Consider the following 27,805-nt stretch of genomic DNA (forward strand, 5'->3'; position numbering starts at 1 on the left):
GCAGCTTTCAGTATTGTCTCTTTGTTCTGTATGTTTTTACTATACAGTGTTTTTACTATGATGTGCCATGGTCCTGTCTGTTTGGTGTTCTATATGCTTCTTGTATTTGTATGGGCATGTCTTTCTTTAATTTTGGGAAATTTTCTTCTATGATTCTGTTGAGGATCTGGTCCATGCCATTATCTTGGGATTCTTCTCCTTCCTGTATGCCTATGATTTGTAAGTTTGGTCTTTTTATGGTGTCCACAATTCCTGCATATTCCATTCTTGTGCTTTCTTACATTTTTCATAATGTTTGCTTGAGTGGTCTAGTTCGTCCACTTTATCTTCCAGTCTTGATATTCTGTTTTCCCTTTCATTCATCATATTGGTGAGGCTTTCTCCTGTCATTTCTATTGGGCTTACTGAGTGTTTCACTTCCTTCTTCATTTCAGCCTGAGCATTCTTCAATATTTCTAGCTCTTTTCTGAATTCATTCAGTTTATCCCTATCTTCCTTCAGTTCTTTGATTTCTTTGTTTATGTGTTCTTTAAATCCACTGAATTCTTTTTAGGTTTATAATTGTTCTTTTGGGTTCCATGTCCTGCATTATCTCTAGGGGGTTCTCATTGTACTTCTCTAGAGGACTATTGGTATTTGGTGGGGATATGTTATTTTGGTTTTTCACGTTATTATTTTTTCTCTGTGATTTTGACATGTTGATTTCTTTTATAGCTTCTGATTCTTGTGTGAGACTCAAGTCTTCAAGTTTAGGTCTGCTTCTCTTTTTGTGAACTTTATGTGTCTTTGTGGTTTACTTTTTGGGCATGAAAAGCTGGTTTGTCTAAGCTTCCGTTTCTCTCTTTTGATTTTATAATGGAGTGGCCAGATTGCTTTTGTCTTCAGGAGTTCCCACAGAAGCCCAAGTCAGATGAGGATCAGATGCTCTCAGGCTTTCTCCTAAGGTCTGGATCCCTCCAGGAAAGGTTTTGGCCTCAGGAATTTGGGGGTTGGACTGGCCTGGGAGCAGGGCCCTGGAAAGATGCTAGTCTAGGGCAGCTGGTGGCCGTGCCACCCAGAGATCCAAAGGGAGATGGGGGAGGGAAGAGTCCCCAAGGGCTCCTGGGAACTTCACTGAAGAACTGGGTTGGTCTGGATGCAAAGGATCAGGAAGCGGAAAGGTCAGCCCTGGTGTCCAGGAAAGAGGCTGGTGGGTTGTGCAGCCCAGGGAAGCAGAGGGAGGTAAGGGCGGGACCAAGCCCTGGGGACCTGAGAAGGAACTGAGTTGCCCTGGATGCAAAGCATCAGGAAGCAGTGGTGGTTTCCCTGGTGTCTGGGGTGCCAAGACAAGGAATGGGACAGGTTCCAGGCTAGGAGGAGAGGTGGGTGGGGGAGATGGTAGGGTGAATGAGGCTGTGGGAGTTAAGGTGCGGAAGGCAGGATGGACTTACCCTGGAGAGAGGCCTGTGGGTCGTGTAGGCCCAGGGAAACAGAGGGAGGTGCTAGCTTTTCCTTTTGTTCTATGACTTACAACAGTTTAAAAAACACTGAAAGTATTTCTATTTTATTTTGATTTATTTATTTTTGTTTTTTTGAGATGATTTCCCTGTAGGCCCAGCTCATTTGGAACTAACTATGTAGACCAGGCTGGCCTCAAACTCACAAAGATCCGCCTGCCTCTGCCTCCCAAGTGCTGGATTTAAAGGCGTGTATGAGTGTTTTCCTTGCATGTTTGTAAGTGCACCCATGTTATGCAATGCCTGTGAAGGCCAGAAGAGAGAGTCAGATCCCCTGGCACTGGAGCTATGGATGGTTGTTATCTAACATGTGGGTGCTGGGAACCAAATCTGGGTCCTCTGGAAGAGCAGTGCTCTTAACTGGTAAACCCTTTCTCCAGCCATGACTTATTTTTATTTTACATGTATGAGTGTTTTACCTGCATATACCTAAGTGCATCCATGTGTACAATGCCTGCATAGGCCAGAAGAGAGTGTCAGATCCCTTGGAAATGAAGTTATAGATGATTGTTAGCTATTATGTGGATGCTGGGAACTAAATCTGGGTCCTCTCAAAGAGTAGTCAGTGATCTTAACTGCTGCGCTATCTCTCTAGACCTGCTAAAAGTATTTTTTGTTGTTAAAGTATAAATCAAGGCTGTGAAACTATCTGGTCCTTGTGCCTTTTCAAAGATTGTATGTTTAATCAGGTTTACATTTTTTGTAGTATTTAACCATTTAAATTTTCTGTTGCTTATTGAGTCAATTTTTTGTGTTTTTTTATTATGGTAAAATATATACAACACAGAGCTGGAGAGATGGCTCAGTGGTTAAGAGCACTGACTGCTCTTGCAGAGGACCCAGGCTCCATTCCCAGCACCCACATGGCAGCTATGAACCGTCCTTAACTCCAGTTCCAGGGGAATCCGAAGCCCTCTTCTGACCTCCTGTGGCATTGCATGTTATGGGTGCACTCACATACATGCAGGCAATACACTCATATACATAAAATAAAAATAATAAATAAAATACTTAAAAATATATGTATACAACATAAACATTTGTCAGCTTACCTATTTCTAAGTGTGAAACTGAGTGGCATTAAATATACTCACAGTGCTGTGCAACCATGACCTCCATTCATCTGTAGAACTGATTTTCGGATTTCATAGTTTTTCATTTCCTTTGTGTCCTCACTGCAGTGGCTCGGGTTTCCAGAACTACACTGGATGAAAACTGTCAGAGCAGATGTCCATGTCATTCCTTATCCTCTGTTAGTCTCTCACCATTAAGAATGATGCTAACAGGAGGGTTTGGTTTTTTTTTTGGTCTTTTTGAGACAGGGTCTCCCTGCAGCCCCAGCTGTCCTGGAACTCACTATGTAGACCAGGCTGGCCTTGAACTCTCAGAGATCTGCCTGCCTCTGCCTCCCGAGTGCTGGGATTAAAGGTGTGCACCACCACGCCTGGCTTTTTTTGGTGCTTTTGTTATTGTTTTTTTTTTTTTTTTTTTTTTTTTTTTTTTTTTTTAAGATGCCCTTTACCATATCTAGAAAGCTCTCAATTTATGGGCTGCTGAGACTTCTTATTACAAATGGGTATGGAATGTTGTCAAATGCTTTTTCATTATCTGTTGATATGCTCATCCAGTCCTTTGTCAGTATCTTTTGGAGACTGGCTCCAGGACCTCCAAGGTTATCAAAACCCACAGGTGCTCATGTCCTTTATATAAAATGGCATAGTATAAGCATACAAATTATGTACCCCTCTGGCATACTGTAAACCATCTCTAGACTATTTATAGTACCTAGCATAATGCAATGCAGATGTTATGTAATAGTTGTACTGTTCTGTTTAAGAAATCATGACATGAAAAGAAAGTCATGTTCAGTACAAATATAGTTTCTTTTGTTGTTGTTCAATACTTTAAATAAGTTTTATTAGAAAATTAGAAATTTCATAGCAAAATAAGAAGTAGTTATCAAGAACAATAATGGTATTACCTCATTCCTCATATCCAACAAATCAATGTCCAGGCATGTCCACTTCCTGCTGCATTATTGGTCGATAGAATTAAAAAGGAGGCCCAATTCTCACAATCACAATTATTTTTTAACATTTCTCATTTCCTCTTTTTCTCATAAACTTTTTTTTTAAATAAATGAAGACTGTACATAGCTTAGAATTTAAGTCTCATCTACAGATGAGGAAAACTTCTACGCTCAAATAGATTTTTGAATATTTTTGAACCAATTGAAGATGCTACCACACACCGAAGACTTTGAGACCCGGGGAAGTCTGTAGAGTGGTGCGTGTTTCCCCTTTGGATGCTTGGGAATTCCTCAAGCCCAGACCACATTCCACACCAATCAAATCAAGAGCGTCTGGGCCCACATCTGGGCACTGGTATTATTAAAGGATGTCTACATGATTGTACCTACACCTAATACTAAGAAATGCTGACCCAAAGGAACTTCTGAGGATGATGGAGTCCAGTGGGGACACAGCTGCCATGCTGATTGTAACTACCATCCATGGAGCCCCTTCGTCATTCTTGATCATCCTGTATGAAGCACTGTTCATGGATTTCCTCATTAATCCTCATAATAAATCCAGCTGGATCTTCTGATGGCCATTTCACAGACAGGAAATGAAGGCTTGAGAAAGCTAATAACCTGGCCAGGCTCCCAGAGAAGGGAAGTGTAATTCATTGCCTCTACTCTTTAAAATTGTGAAAAACTTTTAAATGGGTGACAAATGGGAAAGCAAAATGGTGGTTAATGGGGGATCAGGGAAGAGGACAGTGAGGGATCAGTTTCCACTAAAATGTATAGAGTTTTAGTTTGTAGAGAGGGGGAAAGTTCGAGAGATGGATGGTGGAGATAGTTGCATAAAAAAGTGGATGGACGGCTGGGCGTGGTGGCGCACGCTTTTAATCCCAGCACTTGGGAGGCAGAGGCAGGCAGATCTTTGTGAGTTCGAGGCCATCCTGGTCTACATAGTGAGTTCCAGGGCAGCTGAGGCTACAGGAAGACCCTTTCTCAAAAAGACAACAAACAAACAAACAAACAAGTGGATGGACTTAATCCACTGAGTGGTGTATTAGAAGTCCCATCACCAATCACAGTGTGCTTCTAGGGTACCTCCAGCTTTTCCCTGGCTCTAAGTTGTCCATATGATGGTGATGCCAGTGAAGAGTCTGTGGATATTGGCCAGTGGTATATTGATAGGCAAATTTATTTACACTTGACTGATGACCTACATGTTTATAATTTTTCAATTTTGTTTTCTTCTTTGAATGAGTTATAATTTCATCATTAATGTACTAAATAAAGACTTAACACTTCATTATAACTGCTGCTCAGAATTACCACCATAAATCACTTCCCCAATGATTTCTGATGATAAACTATAAAAGCCTAAGTTTTCTCCTTTAAGATTTTCTACCACCTGTAGCAATGTCAATAGCTACTGCAAGACAAAAGCAGGTGCTCGAGGGCTGGAAGAGTCAATCAGCAGTCAGTCACCTGCCTGCCATGCATGAGGCTGTGAGGTCAATCCATAACACCTCAAAAGTAGATCAGATGTTCTGTTTGGCCCGAGATATGCTCTACACCCTTAAGTCCTGTGTTTTCAAATGGAACCTACTGCTCACAGAGCACATGGGACTAGGGGGCTGCAACAGCCAGTGTTATGCCCCGGCCTGTGTGTTGAGAGCATATGGGAAGCTTGGATATCAGATCAACTGCCCCATGTGGTCTCAGGAGGCACTGCTGTTTTCCTGTTGTGGAAGGAAGGTGAGAAAGCAGAGGGTCTATACAGGGTCAGCTGCTATCCTTTCATCCCATTCCTCTGTGTTTCTCTAATTCCAAGAAAAAAGGTCTATGGAACCATGCTGAAGGGAAGAGGAACAAAGAGAGGTGGGAGGTCAGACTAAGGGCAGCAGCAGTCTTCTGTCTAGCTTCTAGACAGACGGAAGGAAGGTAAGATGGGTTCAAATGGAGGGAGAAGAGAGCCTCCAAAGAGTCCAGTGCTCTGCAGTGCACATCAGCATAAGCTTTACAGCGAACAATTGGCTCTAGCTGTCCAAATTAGTCTTCATAATGGCACATACACGGACCCAGCAGTACCACTTAGAGAAATTTATCCCATAAATATAATCACACTATGTGATACGACTTCAAAACAAAGTCAGTCAGTGCAGCATAATTTGTACCAGCAGAAGATTAACAGGACCTAAGTGTCTACCTATAGGGAATTAGATAGTCCAATTATGGCTTGACCACATATTATTGAACAAAGAAAGTAAAGAAAGGCATGTATAGTATCCTACAATTTGTATAAAAGGGAAAACACATACAGCTACATCTGTTTGCAGGTCTGTACATGAAATGTCTCAGGGGGAAATGTAAATAACAGGTAACACTGTTTGCCTTTAGGTAGGGAAACACTTGGAGAGACAGCACAGGAGAAAGACCAGACAGCATTCCTGCCTTCTGTATTAGATCCATTACCTAGCCATAAATTGAAATTTTCTTTCTTTCTTTCTTTCTTTCTTTCTTTCTTTCTTTCTTTCTTTCTCTCTCTCTTTCTCTCTCTCTCTCTCTCTCTCTCTCTCTCTCTCTCTCTCTCTCTCTCTCTCTTTCTTTCTTTTTGGTGTTGGGGGAGAGGTGGTCCTGGGACTTGAACTTAGGGCTTCATGCATGAAAATGCTCTCCAACTGAGTTACATTCTCAGTCAGTCAGGTTTTCACTTTTTTTTGGGGGGGGGGAGTCTTTTTGAAACAGGTTCTCCCTGTAGTCCAGGCTGGCCTGGAACTCACTGTGTAGACCAGGATGGTCTTGAACTCACAGAGATCCATCTGCCTCTGCCTCCCAAGTGCTAGGACTACAGGCATGCGCCACCATGCCTAGCTTAGGTTTTTACTTTTTTATTTTATTTATTTACTTTATTATCTTGAAACAAGGTCTCACTAAGGTGGCCAGGCTAGTCTTGAACACACTCTGTAGCCCCGGCTAGCCTTGAACTTGTCATCCTCCTGCCTCAACCTCCTGAGGATTACAGGTCTACAGCACCAGGCCCAGATTGTTTTTAAGAGCTGGAAAATGGCATACAACCAAGTCTGATAACCTGTGTTCAGTCCTTGGAAGCCACATGGTGGAGAGAACTACTTCCTGAAAGTTGCCCTCTGACACATACATATACACACACAAAAGCAAACAAATAAATGTAAAAAAGATTTTAAAATAAGTGCATAGATACCTCTGGAAGAAGCATGCTGTACAGAACACATTTTCTCAAGTGTAAGTTTTGATCTAACTTTATAGGCATCTGGTTTTGCTGTTATCTACCTGCTGGAGACCAGCAGCTTAAAGAAAATGACTATAGACAACAGGATGGCACAAACCTTGCAAATAAGTCCAATTATGAAACACAAATCCACAAACTGAAAGGGAGCGGGGCCTTTGCACTAGAGTGTGCATGCCTCCTGGTAAGCCTGGGACAATTTGATTTAAAAACACTGTGCTTGTGCAGTTCTTCATAGAAATTTATATTAGCCAGTACCCCATTATGATAACAAACACCTCAGATAATCAACTTAGAAAGAGAAAAGGGGAGAGTGGGACTGTTAAAACCTGTCCTCTTTAGAGATCAAAGGGGAAGCCTGCTGTGTTGGCCAAACAGTGGGGAAAAGTCTGCTTCTCTTGACTTCAAAGACCAAGGTGCTTATCAGCTAGGTTCCCTTTTCTCAGGAGCATGAGAAGTCCTTGAGATCCTGTTGGTGAGGGGGCGGAGCTATCTGAACCTTAACAACATGTATGAACATTTGCCAGCGTGTAAGTGCACCTATGTCATGCAATGCCCGTGGAAGTCAGAAGAAGGTGTTGGATCCCCTGGAACTGTAGTTACAGACAGTTGTTAGCAGTCACGTGGGTGCTGGGAATCCAACCTGGGTCCTCTGCAAGAGCATCTGGTGCTCTTAACCACTGAGCCATCTCTCCAGCCCCACTACTTGACAATTCTTACAGCTCTCAAGGCCATCCCATGGTCCATGCTTGGCATTAAGGAGCAAAGCAGAGGGTTTATGCAGGGAATAAAATACTGGTGTTAATAAAACTAAGCTGCAGGTGGAGAAAACCAAGGCTTTCTTCTTTTAATTTTTTATTGATTTTTATTTTATGTGTATGAGTGTTAAGTCTGCATGTGTTAAGTGCTCCTGTGGGGCGGTGCTTTTGAAGGACAGAAGAGGGTATGGGATCCTCTGGAACTGGAGTGCGGGTATTCGAACTCAGGTCTTCTGCAAGAACAGCCAGTGCTTTTAACCACTAAGCCATCTTTCCAGCCCCAAGTCAAAGCTTTCTTGAAAGAAAGCCTTCATGTCCCATTTCATATCAAACACCTAGTAACTAGACTAGTGGCAGGAAGGAAGTTGGAAGAAGGACGAGTGGCCACTGCAAGTAGGGCATGTGGAGGGACAAGAAGGATCCAAGAGAAGGCAGGATGGTTCTGGGACTTTGCCAGAGGGATTGTGCAAATGAGGGCGTCACTCAGTGAAAAAGAAACCCTGAGAAGAGGAACAGGCTTCCCCTGGAAACATGCAGGGTCGTCTGAAGCATTTAAAGTGAAAGTCCCAAAATGTGCAGAAATGCCTGGGAAGGCAGCTGCAATCAAGGCCAACCTGATCTACACAGTGAGTTCCAGGCTGGCCAGGGCTACATTGTGAGAACCGCTATCAAAAAATTCAGAGGAAGAAAGGAAAAGAAAAAAGAAAAGGTCCCAGGTGCTCAGGGGACCAGTGTTTAACAAGAGCGTAGCTTCCACTTGGAAAGGTGAAAACAGGTCCAGAGATGGATGGGGACTCCAGGACTACAGTATGAATGTGCACAGTGACACTGAAAGAAACACCTAGAAACAGTTAAAATGTAAATCTGTTCTTTTACCACAATAAATATTTAAAACATAATTAATTTGACTTAATTTTAAACTTAAACTGGTCAATTAATACTATACACTATTCCTAAGTGCAGAGACAAATCGGGGAGAGGGAAACAGCTAGAAGATGTGAAAGTTGTTACTTTAAAAGAACAAACAGGGCTGGGAACTAAGGAGGCCTAGAAAGCCAGGGATCACCATGGTGACATGGGAATGAGGAAGCCAGGGGATCACCATGGTGACATGGGAGGAGGAAGCCAGGGGATCACCATGGTGACATGGGAAGGAGGAAGCCAGGGGATCACCATGGTGACATGGGAGGAGGAAGCCAGGGGATCACCATGGTGACATGGGAAGGAGGAAGCCAGGAGACTCCCTGATGACATGGGAAGGAAAAGAGGCCCTTCATCCTGTGAGCTGGTTTGCCTTTCCTGTTGACAGTTAGGAAACATCAGATACTACTGATAGAACCCAAACTGCCCACCAAGGCAAAGCATGTTTTCCTAAAAACATCTCAAACAGAGATCTTAAGGACAATAAACTGCTTACTTGGGGCCAAAAAGATGTATAACCTTGAAATTTTATTTATTATCTTTTATTTTATGTGTATGAGTGCTTTGCCTGCATGTATGTCGGTACACCTGTGTCGTGCAATGCCCACAGAGGTCAGAAGGTGTTGGATCCCCTGGAACTGGAGTCACAGACAGTTGTTAGCTGCCATGTGCCATGTGGGAGCTGGGAACTGAACCTGGGTCCTCTGCAAGAGCAGCCAGTGCTCTTAACCACTGAGCCATCTCTCTAGCTCCCCGAAAGAAAAATCTTTTATTTAAGGCCTTGTTGGGTTTTTGTTGTTGTTGTTGTTTTTGTTTTTGGTCTTTTTGAGACAGGTTTCCCTGTAGCCCCAGCTGGCCTGGAAGTCACTGTGTAGTCCCTGCCTGGGCATTAAAGGTGTGTGCCACCACGCCCAGACTTTTTTTTTTTTTGAGACAGGGTCTCCCTGTAGCCCTAGCTGTCCTGGAACTCACTATGTAGACCAGGCTGGCCTTGAACTCATAAAGATCCACCTGCCTCTGCCTCCCAAGTGCTGGGGTTAAGGGCGTGCGCCACCACACCCGGCTGTTTTTGTTTTTAAAGGAGTGGTTGGTTCCCTGTCAATGACAGCACTGACAGCACAGCTCCATGCTGCCACTAGAAATGAAGAGTTCTCTTTTCCCTTGGGGGCCTCACTTAGACAAGCCCAGGCCTTTTTACTTCACCACAAAAAAGAATTTCAGGATAAGCCAATATGAAGCAGAGTTTGTTAAAGACCTTATAACATAGATCTTAACCACAGGGATTAATAGAAAGATGCTCAGGTTAAGAATAAGACACCCAAGTATGGGTGTGGCCTTCCCAAGGGAGAGTTGTGCTTAGGTGTCTTTATAATGGGTGTGTATACCATCCTGTGACTTTCTAAGTTGTTTTGCTGGGAGTATAATTTACAACAAGGCCTTAAAGGACGGGCGCGGTGGTACACGCCTTTAATACCAGCAGAGTCAGGCAGATCTTGGAGTTCTAGGCCAGCCAGGCCTACAGAAGGAGTTCCAGGCCAGCTGGGGCTTCAGGGAGACCCTGTCTCAAAAAGATAACAACAGCAACAACAACAACAACAAACTCTCTTGCAGTATTTTAACAGTTTTAAAATTCTTCTTTGCATGTATTACTTCAGTAAGATATTTAAGACGGTCCCTGGATTATGATGGTTTGACTTATGATTTTCAACACTGCTACAAAATAAAGCACATTCATCAAAAAGTCAGAAATCACTTTGAATTATATCTTTCCTGGGGCTGTAAATACACAATACAGGACCCCCTGTGCTGGTGGCCAAGCACTAGCAAGCGGCAGCTCCCTGTCAGTCTCTTGATCAGGAAGACAGCAAAGATACCCCACCAGGTGCTATGCTGCTACGCTGAGACGTTCAGTAGACTGGGCATATGAAATGTATTTTCAGCATATAATATTTTCAGCTTACAGTGGGTTTATCAGGACATAACTCCATTATAAGTTGAAGACCATCTGTAATAAAAAGTAAACCCAGGCCAGGCATGGTGGCTCATACCTGTAATTCCAGCATTTGGGGGCTGAGGGCAAGACAACTGCCATGAGTTCAAAACCCATCTAGGCTACAGCATGAGACAATGTCTCCACAAAGAAATGGAATTCAGTAAGCACTGTTGAAGAAGTAGGAAAGTGGACTCCCATACATTCTATTGGGAATTGTGAAATGGTAAACCCACTCTGAAAAAAACAGCATGGCATGTCCTTAGAGTGTTAAACAAAGATATAATCATAAGACCTAGCAATTCTACTCCCTAGTGCACACCCAAGATAAAAGCAAACATATGCCCACACAAAAACGGGTAGACAGATGTTCATGGCCATGGCAGCAGTTTTCATAATAGCCCTAAACTAGAAACTACTTGGAGTGCTCATCAACTGATGAAAGGATGTAAAGAGCAGTACAGCAGCCTTATCCATCATCCTACTTCCACAGTAAACACACAGGGCCAGACAACAATCTGAAAATATTAAGTGGAAGTGTCTAGAAATAAACAATTCAAAACTCTGAAACTACACATTGCTCTGGACAGCATGATGAAAGTTTATGCTGTCCCACTCCACCCTGCCAGAGACAGAATCATTCCTCTGTCTAGGTACCCACATTATCCACATCACCCACCTGCAGGGTACCCCTGCCCCCCACCCCAGCAGACAGACTGTTACAGTGTCAGGACATTTATGTTCAAGGTATCCTTAGTTTACTTAATAATGGTCCCAAGACACAAAAATAGTGATGTTGACAACTTTATCTTAGTGTACTATTGTATTATAAAGAGCATACATATGTATATTATAGATATATGTGTAACTGTTCTACTTCATTAGTTGTTATTCTTTTATTGTGCCTGTTATAAATTAAACTCTACTACAGGTATCTGAATATAGGACATGACATAGTACATAAGGGACTTGGTAGTAGCTAAGGTTTCAGGCATCCACTGAGGGTTCTGCAATGTAAACAAGGGGGACTACTTTGTGTGCTTACTATGGATTACTATTCAGTCATAAATAAAGAAATGAAATACTCACAATGCAACATGGATGAACCTTAATACACTATGCTACATGAAAGAAATCAGGACAAGATCATATGCCGTATGGTTCTATTTCTATGTAATGTCCAGGAAAGGTATTTTCTTTTTTAAAAAGATTTATTTTTGATTATGTCTGTTTGTGGGTATGTGTACATGTGTATAGGTATTAGGGTTCCAAATAGCAGCAGCTTCCCCCCTCCCCAACAGGGACCTATGGACTTTTGGAGCCCAAAAAAGGGAACTGAGCTGATAAGCACCTTGGCCTTTGAAGTCAAGGGAAACAGACTCTGCTGAGAAGCAGCCTGCCTTTCCTCTGATCTCCAAAGACACGATAAGCAGATTCTACCTGTTAACCAGAGATTTTAGAAGCTGTTTAACACAACAGCTTTTCCCTTATCTTAAGAGGGAAAAAGTAAACACTTCCAGACCCAGATCCTGCCTGGCAGACTGAACGGAGCCAGGTTTACAAGCCCTGCTTTTCCTGCTTCCCCCTGATTGATTTTTCCCCCCAAACATCCCCCTCTTCTGCACCTTAAAGCCCCCGTATATAAATCCCAGCTCACAACCCGTGGGCTGACATCTTTCCCTTCCCCGAGGGAAACGTGTCCTGTGCGAAATAAAGCTGTATCCCGCTGAGAGTTCTATCTGTGCCTCGGTGCCTCCCCATCCGCTCGCTCTCCACCCCAACTTTTTACCTATCAGTAGGTACCCACAGAGGCCAGAGGCATCAGATCCCCTGGAGCTAGAGTTACAGGTAGCTGTGAGCCACCTGACGTGTCTGCTGGGAACCAAATGCAGGTCCTCTGGAAGAGCAGTTGCACTCTTAAGCACTGCACCATCCCTCCAGCCCCCCAGGAAAGAGATTTTCATAAACAAAAAGTAGATTAATGGTTGTGAAGAGTTAGAGTGGGAATGGGGAGTGACTAATGGCTAGAAAGTCTTGCTGGGGTGACAGATGTGTTCTAAAATTAGAATGTGGTTGTGTTAGTGTTCTCAGGCTGCCATAACAGAAATTTATTTCCCAAAAGGAAATCCTAGATTAGAGCATGAACATGGATGGGTTCTGGTGGACTCTCTTCCAAGCCTGCTGAGGGTGACCTTTTCACTGTCTTCACATGAGGGAAAGAGAGGAAGAGAGAGAGAGTCAAACTCTCTAGTGTCTCTACATATAAGGACCCTAATCTCATCATAAAGGCCCATCCAATCTAATTACCTCCCAAATTCTGTCACATATGAGCAAGAGGGGCAATTCAATCATGGCAGTAGTGAGGCTATACAACGGTGTAAGTATACTAGAAAATCCCAAGTTAGACAATTGAAAGAGGGCATTGGATCCCTTGGAACTGGAGTTTAGATGGTTATGAGCTGCCATGTGGGTAGGTCCTGGGAACAGAACCCGGGTCCTCTGAAAGAGCAGGAAGTGCTCTTAACCGCTGAGCTGTCTCTCCAGCCCTTGTTTGTTTTTGAAACAGCCCAGGCTGTCTTCAAACTTATGGCTCTCCTGCTCCTCAGTGCTGGGATTACAGGGATATCACCATACCTGGCCAAGGCTTGCATATCAGGGGGAATTGATACAAAACTGCCTCTGACCAAATGTTCCCTTGTCTGCCATGGTACCACCTATTGGTAAAGGTCAGCAGTGTCCTGCAAAACCCACATGATATTAGTCCATGGCAGTCATAGCAGTCTCTAGTCCAGGCTGCCAGATGAGGACAACGAGACTACAGAGGAAGGCTTCCTGACCACAAGCTGGTCCACTTGTTAGAATGTCTGCCTAACATGAATAACCCCTTAAACTCCCTCTGCCCAGTAAGCTTCTGTACAATGGCTACAAAAATACATGGGAAAAGGTTGTAGTATGACTTTAAAGACTCCTAAAGGCCAATTACAAATTCTCCATTTGAAAGATGACAATGAAAACATTCTCAATGGTCTTTGCTTCGTCCCAAACCTCCATCCCTGATCCAAAAGCCAGTTCTTGAACAGCTCTGGACCAGACAGTTATTCAGGCAACATGAGGTAAGCTATTCCCAGAAAATGGCTATAGTATTTATCTTTGTTACCTTGGTAACTGCTACCTTGGCACCCTTGTTGATGAGCTGAACCACATTCTCTGCTTGGCCTTTGTAAGCAGCTATGAGAAGGCGTTCTGAAAGCGCAGCGACCACATCCTGCTGGCTCATGAATTAGGAGAGAAAGGGGTTCTCAGGAAAGCAGCAGACCAGGTCCTCCAGCTCAACACGTAGCCACTGGCTGGGGCCGGCATCCACAGGTAAAGATGCTCAGAATCATTGGGTAACCTTTGTTACTACGCCATCTTCAGGACCTAGGGGGTCACAAAACAAAGCTGCCATCAGTGCCATTCAACACATAAGGACAGACACACCTCTGCTAACCTCTGGGTGTTCTGCTTGGTACACAGGACAGGGGAGTGAATCAGCAAAGCCTCACAATGTATCAATCTCCAAGCTTCCTCCCTCCTCATGGCAATGCTATACAATCTGGCCAGTGCTGGGAGTGTGTTTCTGAATTTCTACCCTGCGTGAAAGAGACCTGATACAATCCCTTAGACACCTTGCAGTCGTTCCCCCAGCAGTGTGTATTGCATATGATCACCCGCAGCCTTCTGTGCTGGGTTTCATGGATCCACCATGACTAATGTACAGAGATTAGTGCACTCTGCACCCCACACAGATCCTAATAGGTAGGGTCTCTCCTTGAGGGTTCTTCCCAGGATTTAATGCAGCCTTTACTTCCTGAAAATACTGCAGTTTCTTGAGTTCTGGAGCAGATGGAGGACTGGGCACAGGTCCGGCTGACTCCAGGTCCAAAGTGCTGAAACACTATCCTGGGAAGAAAGCAATGCTTCAGACCAATAGCGAGTTCTGACAGTTTAGGAGAAACTCCCCCTGTTGTTTCCTTGCTTAATGGAAGAAAATACACAGGCACCAAACCACTTAGGACTAAGCACTTACTCTGAGCAGTATCTGGAGGTAGTAACTGCAGCAAACTTAAACTCCTCCTTCTATGATATGACCAAAATGAATAGAACTTTAGAGATGCTGACTCCTCTCAAGCAACCCTAGGACTACCATTAGAACAAACAAAGCCATGGGTACTGATTTCAAAGGTAAGTGGCATTCTGGGGCAAGAGAGAACAAGAAGGACTTCTTTGCATTTTAAAACATATTTATAGTGGGGCTGGAGAGATGGCTCAGTGGTTAAGAGCACCGGCTGCTCATGCAGAGGACCTGGGTTTGAGTCCCAGCATCCACATGGCTGTAATTCTACTTCTAGGGGAATCTGACTCGCTTTTCTGACCTCCATGGGCATTGATTGCATGGCATGGGTGCACTCACACACACGCAGGCAATACACTCATACACATAAAAAAAATATATTTAAAACATATTTATAGGAGCCAGAGAAATAGTTCATTGGGTAAGGACACTTGACACAAAGCCTGATAACCTGAGTTCAGTCCCCTAGACTCATAACACGGTGGAAGGAGAGAACTGACTCTCAAAAGCTGTGCTCTGACATTTGCATGCACATGAGCAGAAGCACGTATACACACATACACATGTGTAATAAATTTTGAAGTATGATTATTAAAAATATATATGTAAATAGAAAGAAAATGCTGTATCAAAGAAATATTATTCTTCAACCCAGATGCCACCATTCGATCTTATTTTGATAGTCAAGAAGGTATGGGCATCTTTTCCTGCTGCCTCCAGAAACCTGATGATCATCTCAATCTCTAAAGAATATGGCTGAGGAAGGCCTGAACCAAGCTGGGCTCAGGTAGGTCATGCAGCCAAACAGCCTGGGAGGCTGCAGTAGAGGCTTATGTACAGAATAGATACAGACCACATCTCTCCCAGATAGCAGGAAGGTATGCCAATGGTTTCTTTATGGGAAGCCTGACAATGTAAATACTGTAATTTTAGAAAGCTCTTTATTATTCCATTTTTGTACCATTTTCCAGCACCTACAATACATGCAAAAGATAATAAGGGAAGAGAGACAGGAACCCTGGCAAGCCCAAATATTCCTGATCATCAGGTCACTGAAAGCACAATCCTGGAGAGGGTGATGCTGAAAAGCAGGGTGCTTTAGCTGAAGAGACCTGGGATGTACATTTCTCTTCCCATGTTGGGGATCGAGCCCAGATCCTTGCACATGCTAGGCACATGTGCTACCAATAAGTTACATGCCCTTCCCCCCATAAAACATTTAAGACTCAAAGCACTGAGAGAAACAAAACTAGACATTCCTTTGGAAGTGCTCAAAGCCACACCGAACAACTACATTTTGGGCTTTGTCTTTCCCCACTATCACACACTTTGAAAGAGGTTTTTCTTTATCAACACAGGGTATACTGTTTCTTTATATGCAGGTGATCTGTGGTACATTCAAACCAATTACACTGATTTGTTGCTGTGTTTGTCAATCGCTCCAGGCTCAAATGCAGGAAAAGACACAGCATTAGTCATGGGTTCCAAAATGATCTTCCTCCCACAAGCATGTTTGTCCTCTTCATCTGTCCGTTTGCTATCTCTGTACATGTGATTTTACCCCTACCCCATTCCCTTCCAGAACCCTTCTTGCAAAGGGTATGTGTAACAAATACCTTCATGCAAATACTGTTATGCCTAAATTCTGCCCATTCTTCTCCAAGGCTTAGCTCCTGAGGATAAAGATCTCTGCTTCGATTTCAGGGCAGCCCAATAGCTGAGGTCACAAGCCCCATGCCCACATCTGTCCAGTCTCCTTAGTAACAGAGAAAAGGTCCAACCAGCTTCTGGTAAATTGGCATCCACTCCCATCCCACACGCCTGTCTCATGCAACAGATGCAGCCTCTCAGATAATGAGACTAAAGCCTGAAGTTCTAAAGGCCATAGTTGCAGGCTGAGACAGCCTTGATTAGATAACTGTCAGGAAACTAGCCCTTTGCAAGTTCAGCCCCATCACTATTTAGATTTTAAACATAAGAACACTCTGATGATGAGAAAATGCTGACCAGCTAGCAATGTCATTTTATTTTTTGTTTTTCAGTTACATCTACTTAAGAATGCTCTTTACCCCCACCCTACCCTACAGTCAATACACTCACAGAACAGTGGTCACTCACACTGGACCTTGGATACGCCCCATCTCCTCCAGTACCGTTGCACAGAAAAGTGCCAGCAAGATCAATGGCATCCCAGGTTTCAGTTCCCATCTGCTCCTAATACCACCCGTGGTGTGCACACACTTAGACATTTCAAACTCATTCTCCTTTTCAGCATGGGAGTCATCTCACTGCTAGGACCTGCAGCATTCACCAGCAGATGCATTATACACAGGGTGGGGGGCACCAGGATCACAGTTGCTGAGACCTTTCTGCTTCCTGTTTCCTCCCACCACCTCACTTGGAGTGAAAGGATACTCTGTGCTGGGAACCAGTAAAGTAGGCCAGAGAGAGGCAGGCAGGCAAGGGTAGGAAAGGATAGAGAGCACCAACAATGAGTAGAGTGGGGAAAGAACTATAAGGGTGCGACCAGTCTACAGGCAACAAGTTAAACTTCTCTGCCAACCTGTTGGGTGCCCTGGCTGTCATAGCCTGGGTCCCTCATTCAATCTGAGCCTCCTCTTCAAAGTAGATAGCTGTCATTCAAGATGCTGCCTGCTGCTGGAAGTGAGGAGTCTGCCTCACACTTATCGTTCACATCCCTTTGTCACAACGCTCATTTTCACAGTGCTCTGGAGGACAAAGCTTAAATGCAAACTCGCTGCCCATTCTTTAGGTAGAAAGGAAGCAGACACAAGGACACAGTACATACACAGAGAGCACACATCATCCAAGGGGCCTAGATTCCTAAGACTCACTGCCTCCTTTCCTCCCAGCCCCCCAAACGCCCTGTTTGCATGGCTCCCTGATTACCAGATGCTTTGCCTATGAAGAGATAGGTTGGTTGTTTTGTTTTATATAGCAAAAAGTCTATGAGGTTTTTTTTTGCTGCTTTCTTACAGATTTACAACCAACTCTCCTGGTAACAGTCAATATCTGAAAGCCACCTACTTTCAGTCTCTTCCAGGCACAATACTCTAAATGAGTCCTTCCATAAAAAGTCCTAGCCAGGCATTGCGCAGAGCCCACCCAGATAAGGCCCACATGGGAGCCATGGTTAGAGAACACGAGCAGTTAGAATAACCAGCTTTCTCCCACTGGAGAGACTACTCACACAGAGGTCTGTCCTTGTTCTACATCATGTTTTCTTTCTGGATAATTGCGGTCAATTCTTTCCTGGCGAGATCATCAGCTTCCTGGGACTGCCACTCCCAGCGGGTCTCAGTGATTTACCTACAGCGCTTGGAGCCTCTTTCTCTTTAGCCTCCTCCACCGACACTGACTGAATCACAAGCTTATTAAGACTTCCATTCAGCTCCGGATGCTGGTCTGCTGTCACTGCTCCTGAGTGTCAGAGATTCGGATTTTGTGAGACGGCTCTCTCAGAGGAACTGACACTGCCCAAGAGGAGTCAGGGAGCAATTCGCAGCTGAGCAGAATGCCTCTGCAAGGATGCTCAGATGGTGGAGAAGTGAAGTTTGCAGCACAGTGTGAAGGGGATGATGCAGGAAAGGCTGAGAAGGGTAACAGACTGTCCTCACAGGAACAGCTGGGGAAATGCTGGCACCCTGAGCAGTGAGCCAGACACATTGCTTGGGCAGAGTCCCACTGAGGGACTGTGGCATCAGCAGCACTGACAGGATCTGACTGAGCGATCATTGAGGCATCTGTAAATGCAGTGTGCCTCACAAATTCCTCCACAGTCTCCACAAGGGAGGAGGATTTGAGAAATGGGGAAACAGCCTGCTCTGAAGCTGTCACAGGTGCTGTCAATACTCTGAGCATCTGTGCCCTTCCTGCCCACTTGTTGAAGCAACAGAAACTTTCCACTTGGAGGGATCAGAAGGAAGAAGGCTTTCATTTTAGCCAGAGCCAGGACACTCGTTATTTTCCATCTTGTTTCTAAAGATAGACTCACTGGTCCTGGAGATAGGAAAATAACTTGTCAGCAAACTGACCACCTTCCTACTCCCCAGAGGGCAGCAACTCCCAAGGCCACAGGGGTAGGATCCTGCTCCTGTCTCTTTGGCTGGTAGCAAGAGACAATCAGGCTAGGACTCTGGCCTGTGTACACAAACGAGGAATTCCACTGGAGAAATCTTTTTCCTTTTCTTTCTCTTTCCCCCTTCCTTCCTTCCTTCCTTCCTTCCTTCCTTCCTTCCTTCCTTCCTTCCTTCCTTCCTTCTTTCCTTCATACAATACTCATCGTAGTTTATTTATTTTTTTAAATCACAATTATAATTATGTGATCAACACCAGGGGCTAAGAGAGGTAGAACGGAGATAAACATATCTCAATTTCTACCTTGAAGAAACTCTCATCTGACCACAGATTAAGTCACAGTAAGAACCCAAAAGACCAGATGCCAGAAGCAAAGCACAAACCAACACAACCAGAGTTCAAAGTCCATGTCTCAAAGATCCAAGACAGTTCCTCCTCCTGAGAGAGAACATCTACTCCCATAGCAGGGACCCTTAGCACAAGACTATGCATGGGGATGACGGCACTGCTCATAGAAGGTTAACTGTGTAAGGAAGGAAATGGCAGGGAAGACACTGCTCTTAGCAAGCCCCTGACTCATCTCATACCTCCACCACGGCAAAGCAACTTAGTTTTTGAGTCATTTCCAGTACAGGCATCACCTGACAGCTACTGAATCAAGTAATCACTTTGGCAAGAGACAGAAAAGCGCTGTTGCTATGGAAGCTGGGTAACATCTGGATATTATCCAGGAATCCTATGTCAAACTGAACCAGTAAGAAGCTGGGTACTGATGTAAACTCATTGAATAGGTAGAACAGGACTAAACTACTGAACAAAGATGTGGCTGGTGGAGAGTACTGATGCAGAGATCTCCTTTTCTCCCAAAGGATGACAGCTTACTGGTTAGGCCACCGAAGCATCCCCAAACAGGGCTGGGCCCATCACATAGCAAATGACCCTACATGAGTTCAAAATTCAGTCTGACGTCATCCCTACAGACACCATCTATCCCTGCACAAGAGGTTATCACCCATCTGTCATCTTCAGTTCTCTATAAGTTCCTGTCAGGATGGACCCCGAAACCACACTGTGACTGTCACCAAAAACAAGTGGTAATTAAAGTGAAATTAGGTCATCAAGGTGGGGTGCTGAGCAGACAAGATGGTCTTGCTGTAGAAGAGACTCCAGAGTGCTAAAGTACAAGGGTACCTTCCCTCCCTCTCCTCTTCACCATGCAGGAAGGCCACGGGGCCCAACATGTGGCTAGAACGGCCATCAGCAGCTGAGGAAGAGCCTTTAACCCTGTTAGGGTTAGACTTTGATCTAGATCTTGTAACCCTAGAACTAGAAGGAGATAAATGTCGGTGGGTTTGCCTGAAAGTCTATAATGTATGATGGTGGCCCAAGCTGAATCTGACAGTGCCCCTTGTTGAAAATTCTGTATCAATGCAGGCTGGTCCTCCTGAGTCTCTGAAGCAGGAACTTTGTTTACATCATCTTGTATCACTCACTAGTGCTTGGCCCCATGCCTGGAGCATAGCTGGCCTTTAATGTCCATTAAATAAATACAGAAAAACTAACAATCAGTTTCTAGAGGAGGTCTACAGGAATCTTTGGGTTCCATAAGAATGAGAGGACATGCCCCCTAGACAGTCAATCTTTATGCTTTCCAAACAGATGAGCAGGCCATGACACCAAACCCTCAGCAATAACAGAGGGAGAATGTGGAATTCTCTTCTTTCCCTTCGTTCCCAAAATAGAGGTCCACAATTCTTGGGGCCAGAAAATTCACTGGAGTCTGCCTTTAGTAATTCTGGTCCAGTATGTCAGCACCAAAGCACCTACTGGTGCCACAGCCACTGGAAACTGTCACCCTGAAACCTTGCTGGTAAAGTCAAAGGTGCTCAAGACAAAACAGGAACATGTCCAAATCAATGAAACCTCCTTCCTGGAATGGTTCATACATGTGTAGTCATTCTGATCATCCTCAAATCTTTGATCCACCTTCTTTCTGTCCCTAATTTCTGTATCATACCTTTATATTTACTTGTTATGCTCTATTTATTTATTAAAGATAACAGCAAAATAAAAGCAGAAACTGAGAGGGAAATTATTCTTGCTTAAGTGTTTGAGGGAAAGGAGGTCAGCAAAGTTTTCACAGAGGAAGGTGTTAGAAGATGTGTGGGATTTGGTTAGGTGTAAGAAGTGTGAACAGACACAGGGTAGAGACAGCAGAGGTACTAACACAGGTAGAAGGCCTGAAAGACTGTAGAATTCAGGACATGGAGAAAAGAGATAGTTGTGGCAGAGCTTGTAATTCATGAGCGATGGCCAGAGGTGATGCTGAGAAAGCTAGAATGTGGCCTTTTTCACTTCAAGCCAAGGAAATGGCACTGCCCTGTGGTAGGGGAGTTGGTAAGCAGAGCGACGAGTGGGGTGCCGGCTCTGCTTGGAACACAGACATTCGGTATTGACAATGGTTTTATACCTAAGGTAGTATGTACACAGCTCATTTCTCTTCTTCCTTTCCCTTTATCCAGTTACTTCCTCTTTTATTCTTTCCTTCTAATTTAATTAGTAAATATTTTACAAGGAGCTATACAGAATTCTTTCTGATACAGAAAGAATTTCCACAGCTGGCCTGGAACTCGCTATGTAGACCAGGCTGCTCTCAAACCCACAGAGATCTACCATCCTCTGCCTCTTGAATGCTGGGATTAAAGATGTACACAACCACACCTGGCATAAAATAAAAAATGTTGATATATTATTATTCACTGAAGTCCAAAGACTACATTAAGGATTACCCTGTTGCCTAGCTCCTCGGTTACAGAACTTTGTGGAAGACTTTGGCCAATGCCTAATACCTTGCACCTGCCATTACATATCATACACAATAACTCTGCTGTTCTAAAAGTTCCCTGTACTCTCCCTAGCCCTCAACCTACGATTTTTTTTTATGATTTTTGAAGCTTTGTCTTTCCCATAATGCCATATAGCTGGACTCATACAAGACAATCTGTCTTTTCAGATTGGCTGCTTTCTATTAGCAATATGAATTTAAGGTGGTTTGACAGCTTATTTCTTTTTAGTGATGAATAATATTCTGTTGTATGGATATACTGTAATTTGCTTCTCCCTTCATCTACTGAAGGACTTTTTGGTTGCTTTCAAATTTTGACAAATATGGATAAAACCTTTATAAACATACATGCACAGTCATCTCATTTGGGTAAACATCAGAGTGTACAACTGCTGGTCAGGGTATAGAGCAGCATTTAATTTTGTGAGAAGCCACTGTTTTATCTCCCAATGTGGCATTTCCATTAGCTGGTTTTTCACAATCTAATTCCCAAATGTAATGAAATTGTTTTGGCTCTGACCTTAAACCATTCCTCCATTGGGTTAGACTCATCAGACTTCTTCCTTGGTGTCTGACCTGCTCTGTCCTCCTACCACCTCTGGGACGATCCTCTTTTCTCTCTGAAGGGCTTTTCTGATGCTGAGACATTCAACATTGCAGGTCCTGGAGGTTCTTGGCTCTTCTCTACTCATTTTCTTAGCTAATCTCTGGACTCCCCCTCCCTGCTGCCCACATCCTCTTCTGCCGCCTGGAAACAGATTTCTCCAAGTCTATTTTTTTAGCCTCATTCACTTTTTCTGAAGCTTTATGTTTAAACATCTCGCCACCAAACACACATTTTACTTGGATGCCTCTATAACCTTCAAAACCTCTTCCTCCTGTGTCCCCACCTTGGTAAAGGCTCCAGCTTTCATCTAGCGACCTACTTCCCTAATTTCCTCTTCTTTTTTCCCCCAGTATATTATCGAATCCTCCTGATTTGAGAGGGTAAGGCATGGAGATTAAAAATACAAGCTTTTGCAGGGCATAGTGGTGCATGCCTTTAATCCCAGCACTTGGGAGGCAGAGGCAGGTGGATCTCTGTGAGTTCGAAGCCAGCCTGGTCTCCATAGTGAATCCAGGACAGCTGGGGCTACAGGGAGACCCTGTCTCGAAAAGACCAAAAAAACAAAAACAAAAAAAAACCCAACAAGCTTTTAAGTCAGATTTCCGGGGCTCCGATTCCAGCTCTACCCTGGGCAAATTTCTTAATGACTCTTATTTCCTTGTGCATGATGACAAGTCTACCTTGCTGGGTTATTGAAAAGGCTGAATAAGGCACTGGCATACTGTGCAATGCCAACACTAGCAGCAATGCTCAGAGAGATTGCACAGTTAGATCTCAGGTCATCATCTACTCTGTCTTCTTTAACTGCACTGCCTTGCTAGGGTTGTCAGCATGCCTGACTTGTCTTTTAACTGGACACTGAGAATGTTTCTTGAAACCCTATTTGTGAAGACCTAAACCTAGACATGCACTCAACAAGGTAAAGCAGGTTTCAGCTTGTATATGGAAATTGTCTCCATAAATGAGTCTGTACTTAGAGAGAAATTGAAGCCAGACCAAACGCATGTACAAGATTCAGACAGCAAGTGTATTTGGGCCTAAAACGTTATCTTCAATAAAAGATCATTGTACGCAAGTCAACACAAGATGGTCACAGAGTTGCTGGGACATATTAAACTTGGCTTCCAGGAAAGACTGAGCCATTGAGTCAACAGTGGTCACACCCCCTCTTCTCAGAGATCAGTGAGCTATGGGCAAGTTCCCCAATCAGATCTGTCATGTTAGGAGACGCAGGTGATGAGAAATGACCTCTTCTCTTTCCATCTGTTTCAAGATGGCAAAAAATAGGGAGTAACTGTGAGCTACCGCACAGTAGGGGCTGTTCATACTGTGTCTGTCTGCCAGGGGGGTGGATTACTCAGTGGTGGTGGCCAGGCCTTTGATGCCAATTTGGGGAGGGGGTATGTGTACATGTTTGCATGCACATATGCATAGGTGCGCCCACCTGTGAATGCTCATGTGAATTCTAGAGTTGTTGCCAGGCATCTCTCCTGTTGTTCTCTATCGTATTTTTCAAGGCAATCCCTCACTGAACCTGGAACTCACCGATTCAGCTAAGTTGGCTCTGGCCAGCAAGCCCCCAGCATCTACCTGTTTATGCTCTACCCCAGTACTGGGGCTACAGAGGCACACTGCCACACCCAGCTTTTATGTGCGTGATAGGGATTCATAGCAAGCACTTTATCTTAACACTAAGATATCTCCCAGACCCCTGGTGCCAACTAGCTTGTCTTGATAATGGACTTCTCTCTGTTATTTCTTTTCAGAGAATGTGACAAAAATCATGTAAGCTAAGGGCACTGGTAATTACAGAACTGAATCTGCAAGTGAAGTCACTCTGTCCCATTCTGTCCCCCAGCTTGACTATAAAGGATCTCTGAAAGCTCTCTGGTGTTATGTTTGCCTATGACTCTCTGTAGTCCATCTCCAAAATTCTCCTTCATATCTGATTCAAAGGTAGTCTTCACTCAGAAGATTCCTCCAATATTCCTTTGTGCTCCATCCAGGTTCCCAAGGTGAAAATCTCCCTAGGCAATCCCAGCTCCGCCATTTGTTTTGGACAAATTTCTTAATGACTCTCAGTCCAGTTCTTCATGTATAAAACAAAGCTTTTTATTCACTAGCTTTTTTCAAAAAATGGAATGATGCCAGTATAAAATAAGTTTTCTTTTTTTTCTTGAGACAGGGTCTCATGTAGCCCAGCCTTGCTGTGATTTCACTATATAGCTAAGGCTGGCCTTGAACTTCTGGTCGTCCTGCCTCCACCACCCAAGCACTGGGATTACAGGTGTACACTTCCACATCTGGCTAGTGTTGCACCTTTTAACCCACACTGTAGTGCTTATCAAACTGAATTGCAACAGAGTCTGAGTTGCTGGCCTCCCTTACTACCTTTTGAGTCAAAGCCGTCTCCATCTGCCTCTCTTTCAAGAGAGACTTTTCTGGCCAGAGAAGGTGCTGGGGCATAAGATGCAGAAAGAGAGGACAGGCAGAAGGATGAAGAGAAGGCTGACTATGAAGGGAGGCCAGTCCAATCTATACAACAGCAAGCTGGAAGAGAGACCGTTACGAAGTGTGGGAGCTACAGCGAGAGCTCCTGGAGGTCAAGGAACGTGAGCAAATCTTTGAGAAGAAAGACTGGGATTGCTTCTACAGGCTACAAACTGGGTTCCCTTAACTCAGAGAAACAAATTAACGATAAAAATGATTAAAGCAATTCATGATTAATGATGCCACCCAGCAGGAGAGCACTTACTGAGTAAACCAAAGACCCTGAGTTTGATTCCTAGCACTGAAAAAAAATTTTAAGCAATCGTGACTAATTTTTTCAATTGATAGATTTTTATTTTATGTGTATGAGTGTTTTGTGTAGTGCACTCATGCATGCAATGCCCATGGAGGTCAGAAGAGAGCATCAGATTCCTGGAACTGGAGTTATAGTTAGTTGTTAGCCACCATGTAGGTGCTGGGAACTAAACCTGGGTCCTCTGCAAGAGCTGCCAGTGCTCTTAAACCATCTCTGCAGTCTCCCTCCAAATTTTTAAAAAATATTTTTGGTTTTTAGACTCTGCTTCTTTGAATATTTCCCTACTAACATGGGAGCTTATGAGGCTGACATTCCTTAGCCTTACTTCTGTTCACAGTGGCTTTCATCTCTGACTCTTCAGGGTGCCACGTACCACCTCTGTTTCAGTCCTTCTCTGTAAGGGCAGCACAAGTATACATCCTAGCACCTACCATAGGAATAAGACATACTCTGTGGGAAAATGAACATTGTTTGGATTACAGACTCCCGGAGAGCAACTGCCCTCTCTAATGCTGTAGTGACCCATTGAAAATATGTCCGTAACCAGGCAAGTTGGCACACGTCTTTAGGCCCAGCACTTGGGAGGCAGAGGCAGGTGAATTTCTGTGAGATCAAGGCCAGCTGGGGCTACAGGGAGACACTGTCACAAAACGACCAAAAAACCAAAGATTCCATGTTTTCACTATCCAGTCACCTGCTGCTGGACATCTAGGTTGGTTCTGTTATCATGAATACAGTAGCAATAAACATGGATACACGTGGATATGCCTCTATAGTAGGATATGGAGTCCTTTGGATATATACCCAAGAGTGGTAGATCATGAAATATATTTCACAGGAAAATGGATGTATCTAGAAATATTGAGGTGATCCAAATATAAAGGACAAAAACTGCATGTTCTCCCTCATATGCAGATGAGAGCCTATAATATATCCATGCATAGATGAAACAGGTATGAAGTGTGGGTAAAGTCTAAAAAATTTAGAAAGGAGACCAAGAGAGGGTAATATTTGGTGATGAGGGAAGGTGGGGCAAAAGGACACATGGGACACATGGGACATGAAAGAGGGAAATAATGGGGGCTACAAGGGGGAGCAGGGATCAGGGAGATGGGGGAGGAGAACCACTTTGTTCCAAAATATTATGGTAATTAACACATTTTATGCTGACTCACAAAATGAAAACTTGAAGACTAAAACAAAAAGGTTTTAAGGTATGCCCAGGTCTTAAGCCCTAGAACAAAGGCAGTATGGCTAGAAGCTTATCCTCCATTGCAAGGCAGGTCTCACGTGCAATCACATGTGTGGATCTTTGTAATAGACAGAGTTCTGAGGCAGAAGATGTGGCAACATGACAGGGCGGCAAACCTTGAACAGACGGAGCCACCAGAGGACAGAACAGGCAGGTTCTCCCCAAGAGCCTGGAGGGCAAGCAGCTTTTGCAACAGCTTGATTTCAGACTTGTGGCCTCTAGAATTGAGAGAATAATTTCCTGTTGTCTTAAGTCCTGTAGTCTGTGGTAATTTATTAGCGTATCCATAGAAAATGAAGACACTAAACCCTTCCTGTTGCTTGCCGTAGGCCCTCAGATCAAAGGCTGTACCCTCGAGTCCCTCATACCTTACCAGAGCTGTACTTTGACATACTAGGAAATGCTGCTCTAGCCTCACTACTGCTGAAGGGCAGTCAGACTCCTGGGGCTGAGCAGTTCTGGCTGCGTATTCCTCATACATGCTCTATTTTGCACTTATGGTCCTTACTCCTTTGGGAAGGAGAGAGTATGTCAGGGAAGCACTTGACACCGGTATGATCCCGCAAGCATGGAGGGCCACCTGCCTGACAGCTGACTCAGGTGAGTACCAGCAGTCTACCGGCAGCTAGCACTGAGTTAGGGCCACGTTGGGCTGTTGGCTTCCAGCCCTGCAGTGTGAAAACTGTGAAGCTGCTCTGCGTCAGGAACTGAAGGTCCCAATACAGCAAAGGGGCAGGTGGGGCATCCACTCTGAGGGCAACGTCAGCTGCGACCTGTTACTTTGCCTTTGTCTTCAACAGTGTTTCTTCTATTACATTTCTCTGAAGACAGAGGCCTTCACCAGGCCTGAGGGCCTAGAGCCTCAGGGAGACCACTCAGCCCCCGAGCTGCACACTTGCTTTGGCTTTTCTACTTCTGTGCGAGCCTCAGAAATAACTGCTTCTAACTCTAGACCTGGCTCCCTTTTCAGGGTCCCCTACGACTGAAATGTATCTTAACCCATGTGATCAGAGATATTCTACATATACTGCTCCTCCATCCTGGCCCTAAGTGCCCTCACCTGCATGACTTTCTCTAGTAACTCTTTTTTTTTTTTTTTAAGATTTATTTTTATTTTATGTGTGTGTTTTGCCTGCACATATGTATTTGCACTGTGTGTGCAGAGACTACAGAGGGCAAAAGAGGGCACTGGATTCCCTGGAACTGGAGTTACAGGCCATTATGAGCCATCATGTGAGTGCTGAAAACTGAACCTGGGTCTCCTGGAAGAACTGACGTGTTCTTAACTACTGAGCCATCTCTCCAGTCCTCTGTAGTAACTCTTCAAAAGCCAAATCTATCAACAAGCACGTCTCAGTAGCATGTGACTTTATGCTAATACAGCCCATCTCCACAAGATTGGCTGAGGTAGGGGTGAGTAGATGCAGCAAGAGGAAAAGAGGGTCTGCTTAAATAGTGCACCCACAGACTGCTTCATGAGCCTGCAGAACACATAACTGAATTCCTTCTGCCTTACTGTCCTTGTCTCTAAGACGGAGCCATTAATGGTAGCCAGGAGGATCACCCACACAGTACATAATGGCACACACCCAGAGAAGGCACCCTGTGAATATGAGTGAGCATGCAAGGAGGC

At 44.2% G+C, this 27,805-nt stretch overlaps 1 protein-coding gene across 1 annotated transcript in view; it reads right to left on the reverse strand.

The window, feature by feature from the left end:
- LOC103733079 (ankyrin repeat domain-containing protein 6-like) overlaps positions 1 to 27,805 on the reverse strand; it is a gene marked incomplete at its 3' end in the record, with an annotated part of 107,225 nt that overhangs the window by 27,012 nt on the left and 52,408 nt on the right. Inside the window, exon 2 of the mRNA XM_017797831.1 lies at positions 13,608 to 13,870. Coding sequence (XP_017653320.1) covers positions 13,608 to 13,727 — 120 coding nt within the window. The remainder of the gene's footprint in view (positions 1 to 13,607; positions 13,871 to 27,805) is intronic.

Source organism: Nannospalax galili, unplaced genomic scaffold, assembly GCF_000622305.1.
Source record: "Nannospalax galili isolate Female #2095 unplaced genomic scaffold, S.galili_v1.0 scaffold375, whole genome shotgun sequence".
NCBI lineage: Eukaryota > Metazoa > Chordata > Mammalia > Rodentia > Spalacidae > Nannospalax > Nannospalax galili.